The 24,816-nt window shown below is 37.4% G+C and overlaps 1 protein-coding gene across 1 annotated transcript in view; it reads left to right on the top strand.

Annotated features, from left to right (window-relative positions):
- The window catches only part of pcdh11 (protocadherin 11), a 142,657-nt gene that overhangs the window by 50,035 nt on the left and 67,806 nt on the right, over positions 1–24,816 (top strand). Inside the window, exon 4 of the mRNA XM_017428284.3 lies at positions 6,148–6,207. Within this exon, the coding sequence (XP_017283773.1) occupies positions 6,148–6,207 (60 nt within the window). The remainder of the gene's footprint in view (positions 1–6,147; positions 6,208–24,816) is intronic.

Here is a 24,816-nt window from a genome sequence, read left to right as displayed (position 1 = left end):
CTTTTTAGCACAGAGTTTCTAGTCTCGTGGCCTCAATTTGTATTAAATCTGCCCCCTTTTCTCCGAACTGCTTGAGCAATAATTATTGGGTTGTTTCACACATATATTTTGTACATAAAACAAAATGATTTTCCACATGACTTGTTCAATACCATCTGTGATCACAGTCAGTAAAATTGCTGTTCTAATCTTTCTTTTTTCTAAAATATAACATATTTGACTTATTGTGTTTCTTAAATAGTCTTTTTGTTCAGAATGTTGTAAATCACAACTACTTTTCTCATGTCAAAAACCTAAAAATAGGGACAACTTTTAGAACACATTTAGCACATAGATATCTTTGATGATGCCCAGCTTTTAGTAGCACCTTTTTCCTCTTGTAAAACAACAGCTTAAGAAGTTTTGTTCTTATGTTTGTTTTTACAAGTTTGTAAAATTGACTCAAACCACCTCCAGTAGCAACACTTCATAGTCAATAAAAACAAAATTAAGCTTCCTTGATATCTGTAGATTATTGAAAAATGAGGGGGGGGCGGGGTACAGAAATCCCCATACAACAAAATCCTGGTTGAGTTAATCCACACAAATGTTATACTTATAAAAACAAAAATCTGTGGTACCAGAGGCTGTTCAAAAACAGACAGACAAGAAAAATAAAGGCTCTCAATCTTATTTACCCAAAAACATGAAGTCTAGCACATTTTGATTTAAAACATATTTAAACATAAAATTGTGAATTTAAATAAGTCCAACTGTCTCAGGAGAATTGATTTAGATACCAGTTTAAATATTAGGTTTTAGTTACAAAAAAAGTATAGGGTGTTTTTTTCCCAACACAACAGCTTTGTATGCATTAAAAGGAGTAGTTTAGATTCTTTTAAGTGATGTTCTGTGGAGTTGTTATTAGTAATCAATCTTTTACATGCAGTAAGATATTGATCCTGGAAGCACTAAGAATCACTCAGAGCATAATCATTTTGAAATGTCAGGCAGAAGTTTTTACAAGAGAGACAATCTAATTGTTTGAAAGAGTCGGGCCAAGATTAAAGCAGATGTCTGCCATCTTAAAGCATCACTAGACTCAAGAATATTATTGTTTTTTATATAAATAATATTTTACAAACTTTTACACCTTGGTCACTTTTGTTTTAAATGTTTATTTATATAGAAGTCATTGGTTATTTACTCAAGGAAACAGGCAACTTAAAGAAACAAGATTTACATTGCCAATTTATCCCATTAGATAGGTAAGCATTAAATGTTTAAGACTTAAGTAAAGATGGCAGAAATCAGTTTTGGTCTTCCTAACTTTTGGCTTGAATCTTGCTTGAAAACTTCTGCCTGGCATTTTTAAACTGATAATACTTCAGGTAAATTGCTGACTGCTAATAACAACTCCACAGAACTCCACTTCAAAAAATTTTAAGTATCCTTTTAATTACACACTTTTTTTTTGAAGACTTGGTCAAACGCAAGCTCTCCTGTATTTCCAGTACTCCCTCTCATGTAAATTAGGCCCCCTTACCTTGCCAAATCAGTCATGACATTGCACTGGTGCAGTGCAAGGTCTGCAAATAAGCCATGTCAGAGGCACACAGACAGGACACCGGATGCAAACCTCTTGAATTCCCTCTCTCAGCAGCTCTAGAATTGGGTTTGAGGTTGCAGAGTATTTTACTTTTGTTGTCAAATTGCTTTGCAAATGAGGCCCACCCTGGCAGAATTTCAAAGAACGTGTGCTATATGTGCAGCTTCCTTCAGGCACTAGTTTCTGAACCTTCATCATTCTGTATGCATATGCACAGTACTGCACTAAGCTCACATGGAAGACTAGATAAACATGCCAAGCTGGGAGGAAGATGGAGGGCGGTATGCTTATGTCTTGTCAGCCTGTCTGTATGTTGATTTTGTGTTCCTCGACTTGACTGACATGGTCTATCTAATAACATGGCAGGTAGATAGTATGAAAGCCTAGTAGGGATCTACCCATTAAAATGATATTCAATCATTTTTTTGATGGACTATTTTTTTTTCTTGCCTGAAACCACGCCTTTAAAATGATTCAAGGTTCGGGTGCCATTCACGTTGAAATGTTGTGTTGCTTGAAGCCACATCAAAATAATTGGTTTGATATGCTCCATTTTTGCCTTGGCAATGACATTAATATGAGGTGATTGTGTAATGTCTACAAAGAACATTTTGTTGTGTTATGTTGACTAAATTTGAGCCATGGATCCCCTAGTTGGCTCACAATTACATGTTCCTAGTCTGGGCATCATGGAACAGGCAATGTAAGTATAGCAGATATGGCTTGCCTTTTTGATTGCATGTTCAATTCAGCCACTAAATAATAATTTTGCATCAACTGAAATTTGCAGTATAGCCCAAAGGCTCAGAAATTGGTAATGAACAGCAGCAGGGTGCAGTTGCAGTGGGAATAAAAGCGACTAAAACCTAACTTTATGTTTCAAACACAAATAACAAGCTGTGGGGTTTCTTTCTTTAAACTCCAATCAGTGGTGCCACTGGCTCAGAACAAGTAAAATACATTAACTGTTTGTTATGAAATGAATATATATATATATATATATATATATATATATATATTAGGACTCATAACTGGGATAAAAGCTTATTCATCAGCATAGAAATTCAGTGTCTCTCATCCTGTCTGTGAGCGTGATTGCCTTCATCAGAAAATCACAAAAACATATATGTGTTTTTATGCTTGCTACAGTCTCTTCTTCCACTGCCTGTCGAGAACTATTCTTACATTGCAGAGAAACTGCAAGCAAGGGGAAATCCACAGAGAGGCAAAGAGACAGAAGGCATGAAAAAAAAGAATAAATTTGGTGCTATGTTCTGTAGATCAAAAACATGGTAGTCACATGATCAAAGGCATTTGATAATCCTTGAACTACATTGCTCCTTTAATCCTAGTCAGAGAACTGTTTTTATTGGGTAGGGTGAGGGGGTAAAGGACAGTGTTGGGGTGGTAAATGGTGCTGGAAAAGCAACTAACTGGTTTGGATACAGTTTAGAAAATGTAGCCCAGTACTTAGGAGAGTGCAGAGGAAGATGACAGTATAAAGCCTCCTTGTATGAGCTGAAAATGGAGGCTGAGCTGATGGGGGCGAGAAACACAAATGTGCCACAAGTCCCTGTCCACTCAGAACTGAATCGTGCTCTTGTTTCTCTTTCGTGGGGCTTCTTGGGGAAGTAATGAATGTGACTAGACTGCTATGTGCTACATCTAAACAGACCCGATGAAAAGGTTAGAGATTATATGTCGTCCAAGCAAGTTGTGCCAAATATAAAAATCCGCAGTGGAAAATTAACATTTAGACAATTTGTGGATTTTGTGGTTTTTCATTGAGCATAAAAGGTTAAAAAAATCTTCAGACAAAGCAAAATTTTTTTTTTTTTTCTTTCTTTCTCATTTTTTTTTTTTTTTTTTACTAAATCAGCATGTCTCCAAGAAACCAGACAAAAAAACATCATGTTTCAGTAATCTTTCTACTTCCTCAGAAAACAACTTTTGTTATATATCATAGAAGTGTGCTCTCTGGGCCTCATCAAATTACAACCACCCGAAGCACTCGGCAAATACAAAAAACATCAATATGCGGTGTAATCAAAAGCCCTCTGTTGCAAGTTCTGTCAATAGCGTTTCTTTATCAGATGCAAAATGTCCCTGACCAAAGTTGAAAAATGACAGCTGCTTTTCCTTTTTGTGTTTCCCCTCTGGTTTCTCTCCTGAATACATCATCTTCTTCTGTCTCTTGTAAAAATGCAGAGATGAGCTATGAGCAATTTCTCACCAAAGCTGCATGGTTTCCACACTGATGAAACACTAATGATTAATAATTACTGTCTGCATGTGTGAGTTATACAAGGGCTGTGTGACAAAGGGAGGTGATGTTAATAAAAAGTGACATTTTGCTCTACTCAGAGATGAAAATCAGGCTCCACAATATCCCCCAAAATAGGGTGACTGCTGTAGCAAGATGAGATCTTAGTCACTCTCTTTAAACTCAAACCATCATGTACAGCATCATGTAGAAAGAAAGCGAATGACTTCCTGTTATCTGTAGTGGGCAATGCAATACAACATTCCTTTCTATTTAAATTTACTAATGAGCCAAATCCACTTAATGTTAAGAAACACATCTGTACTTATTTTAAGATGGCACCTAGCTCATTGTTTGTGATTTTTAATATCTGCTTAACATTAAAAATAAACTCTGCTATTTGCGTTCTATAATAAAACATCTCCTAATTTCATAAAAAAATTGAATAGCTAATTTATATAAAAAACTGAAACGTTGTTAAAATAAGTGTTAGCACGAGCATGAATCCCTCCTATTTAGGTGATATTTTAATTTTTTAAGTGAGGTTCAGGGTTATGAACAATAATATTTTACGTGTTATAAATAGCTTTTTTAATGGCCTCAAGAAATATAGTATTCTAATGGGACTAACAAGCTAACAGCCAGTCTGAGTGAGGCCAGATCTGAATTCAGCTCAAAACTCAAAAGTTTAATAGCAGTTCATTCTGATGCTATTTTATAACCCTTTACATTCTCAATAATTTGTATTATTTGGTCATTTGCATAGAATTTTACAGTTATTTGCAAGCACAAATGGCAGCAGCCGCAGGTAGCTATAGCTGTAGCTCTTTTGGTTCAACAGGACTGACTTCTGATGAGAATATTGTAATTTTTCTTCCAAACTAACCATTTATTGCAGAGTTGACACCAAGTTGTTGGGTTTTTTTTTTTTTTATAAAATACCCCTAGCCGGTAACCAGAAACTTTGAAGTTTGGAGTAATTTTGCACCAATCCATTTTGCTCTTGGCCCCAGTCAAATTAGCCATTAGCTTGTCAAGTTGGTCAGAATTAAACTCAAAATATATATTTTTTTACCTTTGTGGTGTTGATGTGGTATGCAAATATCATATATAGTTATCATATAGTTAACTGGACAAACGTCACTCTTCTATCCCTCTACTTATATGGTAAACAATAAACTGAATTATCTAAAGCCATTATTTTGGAACCAAAGGAAGAAGCCACAGTCAACTGGTTTGACTCTCTTGAGTAAGAACCTACAAAAATCCTTCCCTTGTTTCTTGAATCACCAAAGAAAATAATTTGTCTTTACTTGTCACATCAGTTAAGATATCATAGTTACATAGCCTGCTTAATCTGTAGGGAAAATCTTGTTTTACTAATTCTACCATCCCAGCAAGACCCATTTAATCATTTATTTTTCATGAAATGGTGTTTACGCTACTGTGAAAGCCTGGCTGTCTCTCTCTCTCTCCTTTAGCTCCTCTGGCCGGTGAGGTGTTCTCCTCCTACGTTGTGATGAAATATAGATGTTAAGAGTCTGGAGAGTTGAGCGCCTCATCTGTCCCGGTGATACCATAAGGCAGCCATTAATAGTGTCACAGAGCATCAGACGTACCACAGGCACATAATTGGATCTGAGGACATAACTGAAAGCTCCTGCTTGAAAATCAACAGGGCCTTCCCAGGAGGCAGGCCCTTAGTAGATTCCCAAAGACATTTGCAAAGCCCATCCACTTCCCTGCTGGGTTTGCCTTCCCCATTGCTCTTTTTCTTCACACCTAGGTCAATTCAAGATAGCTTTTTGTTTCCTTTCTTTTTTTTCTTTCTTTTTTTTTACAGTGGCTTTGCGAGTATGCAAATACTTTGGATCTTTGCATAATCACAAGCAGCGGGACCATCTGTTGTTGGCTTGTTGACTTACCTTGTGTCTGCTTTTTAATGGTGTTTTCCTGTGTCTGAGTGATGTATTGGTGTATTAACAATGTGATAATCATTTAACCTCAAAAACTGCAGTCAGGCGTATGTGCAAACGTCTGAACATATGTTCAGTGAAATCTTCTGACAAAGAAGGATTTATAATCCTTGTGCAGGGATGGAACTGAGAGGAACTGGGAAACAAAACAAAAAAAAGCATTACGTTTATCTCTGGGATGGTGTGTGGAGGTCAACAGGAGATAAAATGGTTGTCTTTGAATCGAAAAGTTGCTGCCACAAATTGTGACACAAAAAGATTTGTGTTGAAATGGCCTCCACTTTCAAAAAAATGTTCTTGATTATGTGTTTTTCTTGCAGAACCCGAACCAAACACCAGAGAAGGCTTTTAACTCACCACCACCCATTTGTCCCCATAAGGTAAGCTTCAGCTTGAATTCAGAGAAAGAGTGAACAACACCAAATCATAGCTAATATTTGAAGAATTTAGTGTTTTTCAGTTGCTTCTGTCTGTTTGTGTTTTGATTTGTATTAATCAGATCAGTCTCATGTCAAGATCCTCTTCATATATCTGATGATCAGCACCTTAATCAATGTGGCATTCTTTTCATAGTTAATTTGTACACTAAAACAACAATTTCTTTGTCTCCGCTCTTCGTCTTTATGCTCTGTTAATCATTCAAGACTTATTCAACATGAGTTGAGAAGGGAAGATTTATTCAATGCTAATTAGTACTTAACGGCCACAGTCAAAGTCATTATTTCACTCTGATGGTCTCAAGTCATCTCACCACTCTCTAGTAACTCTCCCCTTCAACCTTTACTCTTGATGCACGCCTCTTGCAAACTGTTAATGTGCTATACAGTGAAATTCACACAATTTGAGTTCACTTAGCGCCAAGCGTGTCAAAAATGCCCGCGTCCTTTACTGGATGAATGGCTGTTATGGTGGAGAGTGGCATATTGCGAAAGTGGACCTTGGTAAAAGGAGCCCAATGGATGGAAGCTGTCTGACAGCCTGTCATCAACCGCTCAGTCTAACACTGCTCTGCGTCTCTAATGCACAGCTAGCTGGCCAAATGACTCTGGCTGCGTTCACATGTGCAGTAAATAATAACAAAGTACGGATGGCCCTCCTCCTGCTACGTCAATGAGAAATTACATGGAAGGCAATTAACTTCTATGTAATTAATTCTTGTTTTGTTTTGTTGCCATGTAGGGTGTCTTTCCCAATGTTCTATGTACTGCTGCTGTATCAGAGCATCAACAAGCAGAGTTTGTAGTGTGAAACTGTGTATTTTAAGGCAACAGTTCTTTTACTAATTCTAGGCTTTTGTTTTTTGTTTGTTTTCTGGGCATAGGGCTGCACAATACTAAAAAAACATGCAATTTGCATTATTATAGTTTATTATTGCGATTCTGATATCAGTTGTGAAGAACCTATTTTTTTCCTTATTCTTTTATTTCTCTTCAGGCATCACTTTCATCTAAACAAGGTGCAACCATCAAGGTCTATTAGATGGACCAAAACTATTATTTACTTACATGTGAATGCTTGATACTTAAAATATAATGAGTCATGATTTACTTCTGTCCAATCAGAAACATTTACTTGGTTGAACATTCTTAAAATGAGTTCAAACTTTATACATTTTTGTGTTTTTGGAATAGAAATGCCAGTCTCACATGTTAGTGAAAGATGGCCTGCTGGAACATCTTTCTAAATAATGTCCTGCAAAAGAATGTGTGCTGTCTGTGCCATTTCATCCGTCCACCAAATTTCTGTCGCTTTCTACATCTTTATTTGACTCCTTCTCTTTCTTTTTTTCAAACAGCTGATCAGGGCTGATGTAATGGGGGGAACACCGGGGGTTTGTGGATGGTGTTATTCACGTTTTAGCTGTTAGCAGCGGAACATAATCTCCCTCTAGTCAGCTCACATTAGTCTCCATGATTCGCACCAGCCCAATATGTGCAGCGAATGCAATGGGCCAGCTGGGGTAATTTAGGATGTCAGTCAGCTCAGGAGGCTGGTAAAATGAGTAAATGGCTGAATATGATTTATATGTAGAGTATTCTGATTATAATGTCTCTCAGAATAGAATATTCTCTCTTTTTAAACTTTTTTTTCATCTGTATTGTGTGCATCCCCCCGATAGACACTGAAATGAACAGAGGGCTTTTAAACTGACTGCTCTATGATTATATTAAGAGTGCGAGAGAGCGACGAAAGAGGAGGAGGGAGGAGATCTGATGCCCGAGCACTAAGTATATATAATTGCTTCTTGACACACTGGCCAAATTCTGCGGTGCCAGGATCTGAGCGAAGATGATTAACGGCTGTCCAAGTGGGTGGGCACTGCAGGTCGTTCAGGGCCTTTGGTTTCCATAGTGATACTAGTCTAAAGGCCATATATTGCATGGTGAATATCCCCAAGGTCCCCACATTGTTAAACTACAATTATAACTCACATCAAGAGCATTGTCTGTCCACCGCAAATTCTGCTATTCATCCACCCAGCATTTTCCTCCTTTTTTTCTTCTTCCTCTATCTTTTGTTCACCTCTGCTTCCCTTAAACGGTCCTCTCTTGCTAGCAAGAAGATAAAGAGTGAAAATATCGCATTGTGTGAATAATTGATGTATGGGTTCACCTCAGAGCATCATTACAGTACGGTATTCAGAGTAAGAGGTGAAGGTAAGATCATATTTCTGACACGAGGCTTCAGGCAATAGAAATCTTGAACGGTTTTCTTTTGGATCTGCAGCACGCATTACCGTTTCTTAGTACTGCATGACAGGGACAAAATAAAATCTAATTAGAAATGCAAACACAACTGTCGGAAAGTATTTTAATAACACAGCTGGTAAATATGTTTTTTGTTTGTTAGTCAAAATGTATAAAGCAGGTGATTTTAAATTTATCACTGCATACGTAAGCACATATAAGACATATTTATAGGTACATGTATATAAAAGCACAACAAAAATAGACGACAGATGGAGGAGGTAAAGGGTGGGGGTTGAGATCAAGCACTCCTGACAACATGGGGTCTGCACTACGCCTTGTTCCTGCCATTTCTGAAGTCGGTAGCCTAAATTGTGCATTCCACAGATTTATTTTCCCACATTTATTTTATTTATTTATTTTTTGTTATGATATTATATGTACAGTATAGGTGTAGTGCCAAAAATGCTCAACAAACACCCTACTACTTAAAGTACTTCATCCCTGTAACTTAAATGAATGTGAACTCACTGGTGGTCATGGATAAAATGCTTAACACATCTTGTGTGCAGCAGTGTTTTGAAGCCAAGTAAAGGCCAATGATGATTCATTTTGTATAATAAAAGTAAATCCCCCTGGCATCCAAACAACAGGCTTGTCATGCAGCAATTAAGCTTAGTTTTAAGCATCACAGAGACTATCGGTGGTTAGTGATGCATCTTCCTGAACACGTAGATCCAAATTTGTCTTTCATGCAAGTGCACTGACATATGCATTCATTCAATCAATCTCGCTCTCTGACATACACATGCACACACACAGACACACAAGACTCAACTGAGGTAAATGTGATCCCAGAAGACAAGCAGCAACAACCCATGGCTCCATCAGGGTGCCCGGGGTTGCATTGGTGGCTATCGTCAAACAAATAATGCTTTGTGACTGAAAAAAGGCTATCCGAAAGGTCATTTGTGACCTCTGGGACCAATGCTGTGCAGCATCTGTCACTAGCAAACACCGCATGTCTGTGTCAAATGGCAAAAGGTATGCAGCACAGTCAGCCTGCTATGTAATAAAGGCAGCAGGGCCTACATATACCCAGCATCACTGTCACAGCTGCAATAACAAGCCGCTGCAGCGTGCAGGCTTACCTGCAGAACATCCAACATGTTTTACTGTACACATGACTGGATGGATAACTTGAAGCTGGTCAGAGCATGGCAAAATATTTTACATATGCATAAACTTTTAAGGTCACACTTAGAAGCTGTGTGCATAAATATGACTACATTCACATCTATACTTGGTCTGCAGTTATTCCACTTTTTTATAAAAAAATCCCCAAAAACCATTGGACATGGCAAATAGTCTGCACTTACATAGAGCTTCTGCCTGAGCAAAATGCTTTACAGGTGTTGGTGCCTCTCAAATACGCACATAATTGCAAGCCAGGGTGCTGACCTGCCACTGGGAGCAACTTCAGGTGAAGTGTCTTTCCAGAGTCAAAGTCTGAAGTGAATTAATAACCCTGTGATTAGCCTGCAGCCTGCTCCTCCATCTTATTTATCTGTGAAATTAGATGATCATTTTTTCCAAATATTTTTGTACTTTAAACGAGCACACAAAACTTTAAAATTTGTTATTTTTTCTGCCAAAGTGTTAAACTAAGACCAGTTTATTATGAGAAGGAACAGAGTTACAGCTATTTTGGTAAATATTGCAAGATTTTGCAAAATCTGTCAGTGCTCGGAGTATGTGTTGAGGATGACTCTCGACAATTACCACATCAAACTTTAGCCCAATCTGTAAATTTGATAGCCATACTTACATTTTCTAAGATTGGTTGGCTGTGGCAGCCATGTTGAATTAGGTTGACTCCAAAATGTTCGGCCAATGATTACTTCCTAAAAATGAAATCTAATGATTCATGAGATATTATGCTATTAGAAGACACTATTGATGAGATAGGCACCAGCTCCTCGCAACCCAGACAGGAGAAGCGAGTAAAGAAAACGGATGGATGGATGGATGGATGGATGGATGGATGGATGGATGGATGGATGGATGGATGGATGGATGGATGGATGGATGGATGGATGGATGGATGGATGGATGGATGGATGGATGGATGGATGGATGGATGGATGGATGGATGGATGGATGGATGGATGGATGGAAGACACTGTTGACTGCAATAGATAAAGGCAAAGTTTTAGAAACAGATCTTGTATGATGATTTAGCTCTCAGAGTATAAATTGAGGATCACTCTCAGCTAGTATGACACCAGATTTTAGCTCAGTATCTGTATAATTTAATGAATCTTAGCCATTTTTGTGTTTTCTAAGACTAGTTTTCTGTAGTGATTGTTTTGAATTCAGTTGGCTCCAAAAGTCGTATACCCAGTAATTTCTGTCTGAAAATGTTATTATAATCTGTTCAGTGGTTAATGAGATGTTTTGCTAACAGACAAAATGAGTTGACTCCAGTAGATAATGCCAAAGTTTTAAGAGCAAAGCTTACATGATCAGTTAGCTTTTGAACTATAAATTGAGAATGAATCTCAGCTACCACCGAACCAAATTTTAGCTCAGTGTCTGTAAAAATGAGTGAATTATAGACATTTTTGTGTTTTCTAAGGTCAGCTGGCTGTGGTAGCCATCTTAAATTGGGTTCAGTCCAAAAGCATTAAGTCCAGGCATTATTTAACTTGATCTAAGGCTACACAATCTATTGAAAGTTTGCCTTTGCTGTGATATCAAAGTGCACAATGTTAATATTGAAAAGAATAGCAAAGTCCTACACACACCCTGCATGCCAATAATATATTTGGCAATCAAAAGGATCCCCATTGGCTTAAATGCTCACAGCTTACTGCGATGGTAGTGGGCAAAATGCTAAAGCACATGGAGAGTGTCAGCTGTCATGATGACAACAGAAAGACAGTGAAGAGGAAAATAGGTGTTTATCGCAACCTATATTGAAAAATTCAACAATAATATTGGAATTGGATGTTTGTTTGTTTTTCCTAAACTTCTGATGCTCTAATATAAATCTGCACTTGTTTTGTTTAGCTTTTTTTACTGGTATTCCTGAATGCTTCAAGAGGTTTAGTATATCTTCAGGGGTAGGGCTAACAATGCGTACGCTTCATGTTTGATATAATTTCTCTTGTCACACCATTTCCACAACAGTGGTTAATGGCATCAAAAATTCAGGGAAAACTGATGAAGAAATATATCATGCATATATCCCTCTAAGCCAATGTGCAGTGCTCATATATCTGCATCAGACCACACATTCATGTGGAACAAATCAATAATATTCCATTTCTAACCAAATTCCTCTTTTCCAATGGTGAAATCCAATCTTCACGGACACACTAAATCAGATATCCTGACGACTGCATTGGAAAAAGAAACACAAAGATGACATTGGTTGGTCTATATGTATTTAAAAAAACATATCATGCATAATATGTGAGGAAAAGGCTTATCTGACAAGTTTTTCTTAGAATTCGTATGAAGTGTAAATGAGGCAGCGTTGTACAGTATATTTCCCAAATCTCCTGCACCGTTGGCTCGCTATCTCTCTTGCTGCCTGTCCTTTAATTCCTCTCACTTGCCACAGCGTCTCAGCCCCCCATATCCAGCTAAACCAATCAGGGATTTGAGGGCCTCACTTCCAATCAATTACCACCCAAATCAGTGCAGAGGCCTTTGATATAGAATCATTTGTCAAATCAGTGCAGATGGCTGAGGGCAGGTACCCCTGTGCCATAGGCCATATCCACGTGGAAATCTCTGTGCAGGTTGGACTCTCCTGATGCTCCCCAACCTATTAATGGGAAGTCGGTGTGCTCGAGGACTGCCATCCAGCTGCATGGATTGCAAATGTAGAAGAATCTTAGCCTGTCCAGAGGATAATACCAAACTTATATTCAGACTATTTTTAAGTCAGGTGAAATGTGATTTTGCTCAGATCCTGCTTGGGGTGCTCATATGGATTGCATAAAAGCTGCAGGAAGAGGACCGGAGGTCCTTTTAAAGTACATAATTAATACATTGATCTGTAGGGACAGAACAAACCTCAGTGCTCGAGACAACACACTGAAGTGAAGAACTTAGTAATGAATTACAGTTTTTTTAAGTGCTACATGAGAACATAGCTTTCTGTAAAATTTTAATTTTTAATTCAGAACATTTATTATAACAATCATGTAAAATAAAGCCTTCACAAATTAAAAAACAGCATTTTTTAAGGAAGCATATCTGCCAAATAGTTGTTTGGACTAAAAGCACCCAATTATAATCAAACCTTTGGCACGTAAAGAGAATAGATAGTGAAACAAAATTAAATAACTTCTGAATTTTAGGTTTATTAAAATGTCACTACATTTTTTGTAGTCTTCATTGATTATACTGCAGTTAATTCAACATTGTTGCTTCTTAAGTTAATTTTTTTTAAACTGAAGTCAGTATCCTTCTTAAACGCCTACATTTAAATTCCCCAAAGTGTTATTTATTTTTGCAAATGGATTTATTGCTCACAAACATTACTGGATGTGTGCAGCCAAGGGAAAATAAAAAATGTCTCTGGTCGTTGTCTGATTGTAATGAACTGCTTTAGTGAATGCACAATTTATTTTGTGTACATTCTTGTTGACTCAATAAAAGCACAAGTTAATAAATTGAGGCTAGTTAAGATTTTTAATACAGGCTTTTGGAAAATGTAAATTGGCACTATTTCTGAATGTTCTATCAAGTTTTTTAAACGTTGTTTGCGTGGTTTTTTTTTGTCTTGTTCGACATGATCAGCACCTTGACGGTAATGCTCGGTTCACTGAGTTCAGTAAATTAAACTGCTTGTGGAAAGGCTAATTTACTGTCTGCTACAATCTGCAGAAATTACAGTTGGAATACTTTAAATATAAGACACAAACAATTATACAGTTTTGGGGGGTTAGGTTTAAAGAGGTTTGTCACAGTTTGCTGACTGCCAACTGCATTCCTGCAGCCATAGCTACATGTCCATATTTGTAAGCCATTTATTATTTGAGTTCAATCACATGTTTTGTTGCTGCTAATGCAGCTGTTCATGTACATCCTGTGCTTCTGCTTATGTGTTTCAAATTTTATATACAGAAATGCTTTGGCTCTAGCATTTTGTGTGAAGTATATTATCCTGATTTCTGTACCCTGGTCAATGAGGTTGACTTTAAAATGGCCTGGATTCATTCAAGGTGGTGCTGTCTGCTTCTGCTTAATCACCTGCTTCCTGTGAAAACATATAAAATGAAGTACCTGAATTCCAGTGAGACATTAAGGTCAAAAAGAAGGTAATCCAATACAGTTTGAAATTAGCATTTTTGAAAAATAAAAAGATAAAAACAGGAAAAAAAAGAAATGTTGTCAATTTCTATTTTTGTCAATATAGCTGTTGTTGTTATAACCTGCCAGCAAGAGGTAAAGGCGGCTGATAATGTTTTTGCATGTCTGTGTGCTCGTGTGTTTGACTGCTAGCGAAATATCACTTGAACCAGTGGACAGATTTTAATGAAACTTTTAGAAAGCAATCATTGGAAACACATCTACAACTGATTACCTTTAGAAGATAACCTATTTCAAGATGGCTGCCCAAGTCAATCAACATTAGTGAACACAAAAATGGCTATTACTAAGTCAGTTTTACAGATATTGAGCCAGATTTTGATATTGTTAGTAGCTGAGAATCATTCACAGCACACATGTTAAGCATGACATCTTGCAATATTGCATAAGATCACGTTGGCTACAACTCCATCCCTTCTCTACATGAGATGGTCTTTTTCTAAAGCTCTGACATGAAAGGCAGCAGGTGACGTGCATTCCTTTAAGCAATGCTGGCCTTTAATTATAATATGCATCACTAAGGTCTTTTTCTGCCCTTTCTCGTGTCTGGTAACCTTGTAAAGCTTTTTTTCTCAGCCGTGATTCACTGTGGTTTAAATGAAGTGACGAGCGGGTTAATTTTCCCTCATTGGACGAGGTCTGGTGCTTTAGATTAAAATCGATCCTCAGAATCGCCTGGTTTTGCAGCACGTAGCTTCTCGAAGACTGCCTGCATGGAAGAGATCAGTAAACTCAAAAGTGTTTATACATGTACACATTCTCAAGCTGTGACCAGGAAGCATGTTGCCTTTGATGTGGAAGTGCATGTGATGCTGTGGTGCACAAATGTTTTGTGGTATGCACCTCTCAAAATAATCAGCAAGCTGTTGGGAATACCTGCTCTTCATCTTAAAACCCACTAGAAGCATAACAAGAAACTGACAGGTTGGAAAAGAGAAAACCACTCCATCTCCATTTTTTTCACTCACTTTTCTCTCCCTCAGTTGTGGCATTATGAAAAATACAAGTATCTGCTCAGTCTTGCTTCTTTTCCAGTATTTCCGTTGCACAGTTGAATTAATCATTCAAATAAATAACAAATCATTTAATATTTTGTGTTTTGTGGTCAGTGTTATTTTTGCTGGACATGCTTTCTTTTGAGTGAGTGGACAGCAGCTAATAAAACCCAAAGTTATGGGAGGAATGAGAGTGTTTACGATCAGTGAAGCTCAGTGGATTGATTTTGTATTGAGAGATAGTGACAAAGTAAAGATCAGCGCCAACACCCAACTCATTTTTCACCTGTTAGTTTTACGAACTCTCGCCAAAGCCTGTTTTTAATAACGGACACACTGCTGTGACAATTCGTTGCCAGGTTTCCCCACTCCTCCCGGTAATATGCTCATGCTGTGCCAATTAATGACATAAAATGTGAGTAAAAGTAGCTAAATTTGAGGTTTGGAACTTAGTTAGCAGAGGTTTGAGGTGTACTTACACTTTGAACATTTTGGGTTCTTAGGGTACATCAGAATAAAAACAAAACTCCTGTAAGATTAACAGCCTACAGTTCCTTAAAGCAAAGTATATTACTTTTTATACTAGAGTGTTAAACTTGGACCATCTTATGACTCTCAGCCACTACCATGTACATTTTTAGCTCAACATAAAAAAATAGATTGAATTAATGCCATTTTTCATTGACTAAGACCATCATGAATTAGGTTGACTCCAAAAGTTATGATGCTGAAGTTCATCCAGTGATTACTTTCTGAGAGTTTCATTAAAATCTGTTCAGTGGTTAATGAGATATTTTGATAACACTGCAAGCAAATGAACACACACGCAAAAACATTATTGCTGCTCTGCCTTTGGTGGCAGGCAATAAAAATGCACTTTTAACATTTTTAAGTAATAGTAATACTGCATGAATCTACTCAAGAATAGAAAGGATTTCAGAACTGACATGTACAGGTGATCTAGTGTGCACGAACTGGAACAAAAGAATAGGTAACTAAAAAAAAGTAGACGATATTGAAGCAAACAATAAATAAAATATTTGAACTGTAAAATGTTTAAGCTATGGATGAAGCATTAATCATACAAGAAAAGACGGAAGATTCATGGTCTGAGTTGAAGGAAACTTTCTTGTAATGATTTTATTCATGAGCAAAGTTTTGTTCAGTGCCTCCATGTTTCAATTATGTATCCTGGCCTTTTATTTTATTCCTCCCTTATCATTATAAATCAGTGCAGCGCAGTGGGATGACACGGATGCCGTCCCTCTGTTCTTTGTGCAAAAAAAGAAAGCAAGATCTCTTGCATCATTTGAAATATTTTCTTTTAGAATATGTTTTCAGATTACCGCAGACAACTGTGCCTCTAAATACAAACTCACATTGCTTAAAGGGATGCCCACCACCTTCCATGCCAAATATTTAAACAGACAGTTCATGTGATCTGTTAGCACTCAGAATGCGTGATAGGAATGACTCTCAGCTACTACCACAACAAATTTTATGTCAATATCTGTCAAATTGGCTGAATGATAGCCATTTTTGTGTTTGCTAAGTTTGATCAGTTGTGGCACCCATTATGAATCTGGTTGGATCAAAACATTTATCAGCAGATGTGCATTCAATGATTACTTTATAAGATGTTTATTGCAATCTACCTACTGGTTCATGAGATATTTTGCTAACAGACAAGCAAACAAACACGCACACACAAGCTTGTACATTACCACCTGCCTGTCATGGCGGCACACTGTCGTTTCCATATAAATGAACACACACACCAGTAATATTCACAAATTTTATCTCAAATATCCCATAATTGACAAGGAAGGACTTGACAGGATTCAGACTCACAACACAATAACGAAGTTTTAAGGATTTTATTATGGACAGATTAAGAGCGGGACTTGAGGCTCTGAACAGCGCACTCACGTGACCGTCGTGGATCGGGACCAGAACAGGTAAGTCCTCCTTAGCTTGGTAGCTAGGTGCAGACAGGCTTGTCTGAAAGGGGCTGAGGCGTGAGAGAAAGTCCAGGTACAAGCGTGGGGTTGTTACTGGGGAGTCAGAAGTCCGAAGCCAAAACCAGAGAGGGAAAATCCAAAGAGCGAGGTCCAGGTGAACGTAGCGAGGTCGGTAACGAGAGGTCAGAGTCCAAAGCAGTAACAGGCAGGGAGCAGGCAAGAGACGATGGTCGTGGAACAGGCAAGGGTCGAGATCAGGCATGAACGAGGAGATAACGCTGGACATTTACTTGCTGTGAGGCTTTCAATAATCTGGCGCTTGAGTACTGGGAGCTGTGAGTATATGTAGTGACAGGAACAGGTGAAACAGATGAGACTGATGGCGTGGTCATGGAAACTAAGGCGTGGCTAGAAACTGGGAGTGGGAAGTTAAGTGGCTGTGGCATGACATGAGACAAGAGACGTGGCAGGAACAGATGGATCTGTGACAATAATACAATAAGAGGTGTGTGATGTTCCATTCAGTTCACTGATGTTTGTGCGTTTTGCCAAAAGACAAACATAAACACACATCTTTCTTTTGTCTTTGATACCAAAAGAAACAAATTATTAATGCTGTGCCACATATTTTACCACTGCGGAAAAGCCTCACGTTACCTTGGACAGAATATTTTAATGAGCAAATTGGATATTAACGGGAAGTTTTAATTTGAAAATGATTATAAGCGTGTAAGCTCTCTAGGCACGAACAAGCAGCATTGCACAGGATATTTTTCTCACCCTCTGCCTCTGCATATTTCACACTGGCATAGTCTTTTGAGATGCAAGTCATACAGAGAGAACTTGACTCTGCATGCTAAAAAGGCATAAATACAGGAAGAAAAAAAAAACATAACCAACAGATGACCTTATTATACTCGGTATGTAGCATGCAGTAGCAGTATTGCCTCTATTTGTCATTATTACCACCTGCTATAACAGTGAGTGGGAGGAATATCAATTTGACAAAGAAGGCCTCTGACTAAATGTTAAGGAGCCCCCCTGTCATGTGAGACACATCCCCACTGTTCTGAGTGGGCAGATATGGCTGTGTTTTACTACTTATGGATATTCAATGGAAGAGCACAGAGTGAGTATTGCTGTAATAAGGCATTTACCAATGCAGAGTAGCACTGTGCACTGTGAGAACATATGTTAATGTGTTTGAGTGTGGCCAGAGAAACAGCAAGATATTTGGGAAAAGAAGAGAAAAAAAAACACATAGGACTGGCCTCCTGCAGCAAACATTTGCCTTGTACAGAAATATTAATATGACTAGAGCACATTGGTGGAATGAAGGCTAAACATATTACGGGCAGTGAAGATAAGTTTGGTTTGGTGGTGATGATGAACCCCAATCGAGTGAGGCTGGCTGCAGAGAAGAAACAGCTTTGTACTAAGTAGCTTTTAAATTACATCATCATCGGCAGCAGTATACTTTGAGCTGGCCAGAAAAAAAAAAACAACACACATTTAAGGATGGGGGAATGTCTACCTTTGTTGCAGAATTCTTGAGAACTGACAGTTTCCACCTTATATGAAGAAACTTTTAGAAATTATGAAATAAATAAAGACAAACTAACAACTTGGATTTAGACAAGACTGACTTTTAGCAACTAAAACCAACATGCTGATGCAGAGTATTGTTACAAAAATTTACAATATATGTAAAAAAATTAGCTTTCACACTTACATGTGTTACTGAAAAAAACACTTCTAAACTTGGCACTGGAGAAGGTGGAAGAAGCTCCACTTTGAAGTGGAGTTCTGTGGAAACGGTATAAACAATTAATATTTTACTTGTTGTAGATAGGTCTCTGAACAACCTCGATTTGGAGAAAAAGACGTTCAGTTCTGACATGCTAACAGCTCGTCCAAGTGGAGCAAACAATAAAGTAGATTGCTGTCACTTTAAAATAACTCAATATTAATATTAATAACTCAATATGTCACGGTGGTTCAAACAAATGCTGTTTTATAAAGCTTTATACCACCATCAGCTTTACATTACAGTAATTTACATAGAAATCTGTGGTCAGCACTTCTGGCAACATAATGACCTGACTGATCCTTCTCTTTGAATAACATTTTACAGGAAAAAATAAACCCACTCAATCAGTCAATCTAGATTAAGGTTGCACAATTTTAGAAAAACAAGCAACCATGATGTTTTTACTTAATAATAAGATAACCAAATTGTGATAAATCCATAGTCCCTCTCTCCTCTCCTCTTCTGTTATTATGACATCCACAACTCTTTCTTCATGCTTTAGCATTTTAACTACTACTGCCAAAAACATTCTTGACATTCAACTATATGTTGTGCAGTTCATTGCAGTCTTTTGCATAACTGATATTGTAGATATCGGCATTCCAGTTGTAATAAATTTTCGATATATTGTGCAGCCTTTATCTGTATCATCTGTTGCTATTCTGCTAAGAGTAAGAGTAAGATGAAAAGACATATTGTATGTTGCACTGATATCCATGTTCTTTGTCACTTGTCAGTACTTTTTAGCACTTCAAAAAATGTACTTATGGTTATGGAGTGTGAGAAAAACAATCAGGACTGTGGAGCTGATACTAAAATAGCAACAGTATTACCTAGGCATTTTAAGCAGTCAGCTGCTTTTTTAAAGCAGTCATTTAGGCAGTAATCAATTTATATCAAACTTCCTCAAACTTTTTGTTTAAAAAAACCTTTTTTTCCACAGTTTAACTAACTATATTAACATATTGTTAAATATTTTTACCAAACAACGGATAACAGCTCTCTCTATGATGTTCATTGAACTTCAGATGCAAAACAATAACTTCAACCATAAATGTAATCTTTGCTAAAACAGCAAATTTAGAATACAAGTTTAACAAACATGCTTTGGAATTTTTTTTCAATTATTTTTTTTTTCTTTTTGCTGTGTTTCTGCAACTCACTGTTTTTTAAAATGCCATATACTACGTAATGGGTTGTGACACACTAAGTTTAGAAATACAACCTGAAACAATTCAAATAATTTAATTTTGCATAAATTTCAGGAGAATAAAAATATTGCCATCCTCTCAATACTAAACCTAATCTTTTAAAAATAAAAACTGATGTCAGTTTAGTGATGGAATTAGATTTAAGTAACGGGATACAAATGAAGTTGCTTCCAAATAGGACCTGTCAACATCTCAGCTGAGAGCAGGCTGTTATTGTTGCAGTCATTAATAAAGTATTATCACTTCGTGTTGTTGGGTCCTCATTGAAATTTGTAATGGGGCCACAGTCATTTGGTTTGTTAATGATTCACAAGGTTCTCTGTGAAATCTTTATGCCTGTGGTAATATGTGAACAATGACAGTGAATACATTGGGAGGCCCAGATGACATCTGGTGAATAACATTACAGCTAACATCTGCGTGTTTAAATTTAAGACAGAAGCAACTCCCTCTGCTCAGCAGATCAATTCCGTAAAGGTTTCGGGAATCATTAATCAGTATCATCGGGGTGCTTTGTGTTTGTCAGTGAATGACAGTGAGTTGGGCTCCTTGCTTCAAACATGAGCTTGTGATTCAGGATGTCACTGCACATCACAATCTATGGACAATGCCTCTGTCAGTCTCAATGAAGAAAACTGTCACATGTTTCAATGGGAGACACATCAAACAGATGAACAATTCGCATTACTACTGAATCTTGATAACAAGGTTTTGACACATCAGTTGGGCTCCCCAATCTCTTTTTTTTAATATTTTCTCCTTGATAGAACACTTAGTGATCACTTTAATTCATGCATGTCATTGGTTTCTGCTCAAACAGTGAGTCAAGCTGCTGTGACTCACCATGCAGGCAGCCAGGACATGTAGACGGGGTTGTACAGTTCAGCAGTTTCTGCCGAGCTGAGGACGTAGCTTAACGTCTGCAAATAAAATATTTGCAATTTCATTCCACCTAAATATGGCAGCATTTTTGTTACTCTGATAAAAAGCATTTTCAGCACTGAAAGCAGTTCTCTGGTGTGAAACTCACCCAAACTATAACCTTTGAGCATCTGGTTGAAAGTCACCATAACATAAAATATGTGAATAATAAAATAACACCTCAGAAGGGTGAATACGTTTATAACTTTTATACAAATCATTTTGTTAGGCTGCATTATAAGGAACTACAACAGCTCTCCCTTCCGCTACAAGCAGAAAAAGACTCATGGTACAGAGAACATGATTTATTTTAGCAATGTCACTGAGGATAGTTCTTCAGCACAACAGGCTCTAGTTATCAGTGTTTCTTCTCTTTTCTTTTGTTGTATGTTTGAGACTGCGGGTGACCTGTCTTCATTACTTGTGGCAATTAATAATGCAAAGACCAATGTTTCCCTATGTAGGTTTAAATATCAGTTAGTCTATTAGCATACATTGTAAAAGAGAAAAACCAGGATATGAATAAATCAAACTACATTGGAGTCTGACAGGTGTTAATTGTAGTGAATTTAAAAGGAAAACTCTCACCTCTTGGCAGCCATTATGAAAATGTCCATAGGTCATTATTTTTTTCATTTGGGCTATAAAAAGCAAGACTTTTAATGAAAATAAGGAAAAGTGAGAACTGAATTTTGTTGCTAAATTGAATTAATTGAAAGCGAGGCAAAACAGCAGTCTTTTGGAACTTCGTCCTGGAAGATCACCAATAAAACCCTTTAAAACAAAAAAAAACTTTAACCCTTGGTGACTCATTTTATGGCACCATACTTGTGTAATTTCAGGGATTGTGTTGAAAGGAGAAGTCTTAGAATGAAATCCCATGACTTCGGCCAATTTCACTGCGGCAATGCATTATAAGGCAATCATTTCTGCATGCTGTGTGCTGTTAGCATAAAAGATCGCTGGGGCTGGCGTGTCAAAGTGCTGATGCCAAAGAACACCTTGCATCTGTCTCAGAAACAATTTCATGAACCTGCAATATCCGACACCTTGAGAGTACGGAATGGAGTTGGTCTCTATTTGGCTAATTGGTCAGGGATGGGGGTATGCCTTTCTAATATGACTTACTGCCCAATGGGATTCTCATAAAAAATTCTATTTAAAATTTTATTATATTTTATTTCTCTATAGAATAGAAAATAGAGTAGTATGTTCTTTGTATACAGTGTCTTGAAAGACTGCAGAAGAAAAGCAAATTTACATCTATAGAATTTCTTGAAACGTATAAGGTTACAAAGCAATTTACCTAATATACAAAGAAAGATATAAAACATCATCTGAATAAACAGATGATTGAATAGCTGATGATTAAAGCTCAAATTGAATTCAAACTTTTATAGGTAGCCAGTGTAGACAGATGAGACCACACAATCAAAGTTTAATAGTGACAAGATCAGAATGAAGTGATACAGAAGCAGGAAAAAAAATAAAGGTCCCCAGTGTTGTTTTGGTTTCTAGGACACAGTGACAGTGGAATAGGCTGCTACACGCCACTGTTTCTGAACTGTTTCTGAACTGTTTCTCCTATCAACGCAAATACAAATTTTTATAAATCTCTATTTTTCACACTAAAAACTCAATTTATGTGTGGACGGGAGGTGTCAATGCTGCAAAAAAAAAAAATCTCTATATTTAAAAATATCCAGTGTAGTGTGGACGGGGCCCAACTCAAAGCCAGTTCTAGATTTTAAAACAGCAGGTGACTTGGCATAATTATGTTTTATTTACCCACACAACATCAAAGAAGATGACATAATCATATTACCATAGTGTGATGGTGTCAATTCCTATTTCTGTATAAACGTGTTTGGGATTGGTTTGTTTCACCCTGCATTGCTGCAGCTGCTTAAATTTAGTGTATTTTAAAGTAAACCACTGTATATCTGTAGGATACACAGAAAGCAAAAAGTAAACGCCAGCAGTATCCAAAGTGATCTTATCTAGGTTGTAACTTTTCGTGTCAGTGTTATGAAATGGCCAGGTGTTTATTTCAAGAATGCAAGCAGCTACTTGATATTATTGGAAACAAAAGAAAACTTGACTGTAAGTAGAAAAATGCTTCGTGTCGGCCGGAGTTTGGTATATTTGTGTTAGCCTCGCCTCTATAAATACAGCAATAATGTTGACCAGGTGCAGCCCTTCATTGTGTGTGTGTGTTTTTAGAAGGGAGTTGTCTCGCAAGATAATGTGTCATCATTTCAAGATGGCTCCAGGAAATTACTTTAGTTTCCTCCAGTGGTCTGTTCACTCCCCAGATCACAGTCTAATAAAACGCTTTAGTGGTAAGATGAAGTGGAACGTTCACAACATAAGCGCCACTGAAAAATTGTAAAAAAAAAAAACAACAACTCTTCGTCAAGTCAGTGTAGCTCAAAATACCTATGTAACATCTCAGAAACCGTGCTGAAGAAAGGCTTCAAAAAAGAGTGATATTACCTTACCTCATAAAATTGTCAATGAATGTATTTACAATACTGTTAAAAGACTACACTTCCGTCAAAAAACCTCCAGCTGAAATATATATTTTTTTCTCTTGCTCGGCTTTTTAACATAGACACCATGACGTCCTAAATTTGCATAGTGGTAAAGATCAATGTAGCTCTTGGAGGCTGCTGTGACACTTATTCAAAACAGCTCCTCTATTTAGCTTTGTGTAGTCTGTTGCAAAAAGGGGTGAGCAGGCAGTGAGTGATGTGGGTAAAAAAAGTCAGACACCTCCACAGTCGTAGTCGACCTCAAAGAGCATTTTGTCATGTATCTTCACTTGGTAAAGTACCTGCAACCCTCTCCCGTCACCACTGAATCAATGCCTCTTCACACTATTTGATGCTGTTTGATGTCAGAGGAGATGTAAAAAAGTAATGGTATGGTAAAAAAAAAAACCCTCTAAAACTAGCAAGGCTTTTATAATTTTTTATTTTTTTCCCAGCACAAGAATTATTTATTTATTTATTTATTTGGCAGCAGGGGGGAATTATTCAGCTGGGTGTCACTACATTATGAAGGGTGTCCTTCAAGCTTTACCTGAATTTGAGAGACAGCTTGAAAAACCTCACTTTTGAATTTGGTTGAAAGCACGTCTAATTGAATTTTGATACGTAATTAAATCAAGCAATAAATCAGCCCAGATCCCACTGCAACCGACAATTCAACACTCCTGAGCACCAAAAGCTAATTATGATGAAGTTATTATCTCGGCCAAAGGGAGTTCTCTGAATTGCTTCTCCTGCATCGTGTAAAATCATTTCAGCCAGAATACACTCAACCTTGAGGAAAGGGCATCTCCTACATGATAGATCCGAGAGATCCTATAAATGTCACTTGTGCGGTTTGTAATGCGTCTACGCTGAAACACTGTCCCACCTTGCAGCGGGTGATTACTTAAGCAAGAGTGAAATGTTTGTGGCTCACATCGCACATTAACGCGCCAAGACGGAAAATAATCTCGTCTGTTTGTAGTCAGCAATTAGAGCTGGTTGTAATTTCTGTCAATAATCCCTTGATGTGTAGGAAGTGACGATATTGATTTAACATGGATTTAGAGCATCATCCTCATCATCTGGTTCCCACTCTCATATGGTTAATCAATTACATCCCCTGTGATTTGAGTGCGCTTTAGATGCCATGCTCTGTGCATGTAATCTCATGACATAGGGTATTAAATGAAGCCTAATTATAACTTTGCAGCTATGTGCCACATCACACACTTTTAATACCTTCCCTAAGAAGACAAATTGGTGTGTCGGTAAAGTGAGGTGTTGTGTTTTTGATTCGGTGTAACAGAAAATCTTTAAGTTTGTTAAAGATGTCAGATATGCATAAATGAATAAAATGTGTTTAAATGATCTGCCTGCTTGAAATCATTGAAATCAGCTCGTTAAAGGGATAGCTCAGATCTTTTCAAAGGGGGTTCTGTAATAAGGGTATGAACATATCTTACCGATTTTAGATAGGGC

This window comes from Kryptolebias marmoratus, linkage group LG9 (genome assembly GCF_001649575.2).
Source record: "Kryptolebias marmoratus isolate JLee-2015 linkage group LG9, ASM164957v2, whole genome shotgun sequence".
NCBI classification, from domain to species: Eukaryota; Metazoa; Chordata; class Actinopteri; order Cyprinodontiformes; family Rivulidae; genus Kryptolebias; species Kryptolebias marmoratus.
This window is presented reverse-complemented; position numbering and strand designations above follow the sequence as displayed.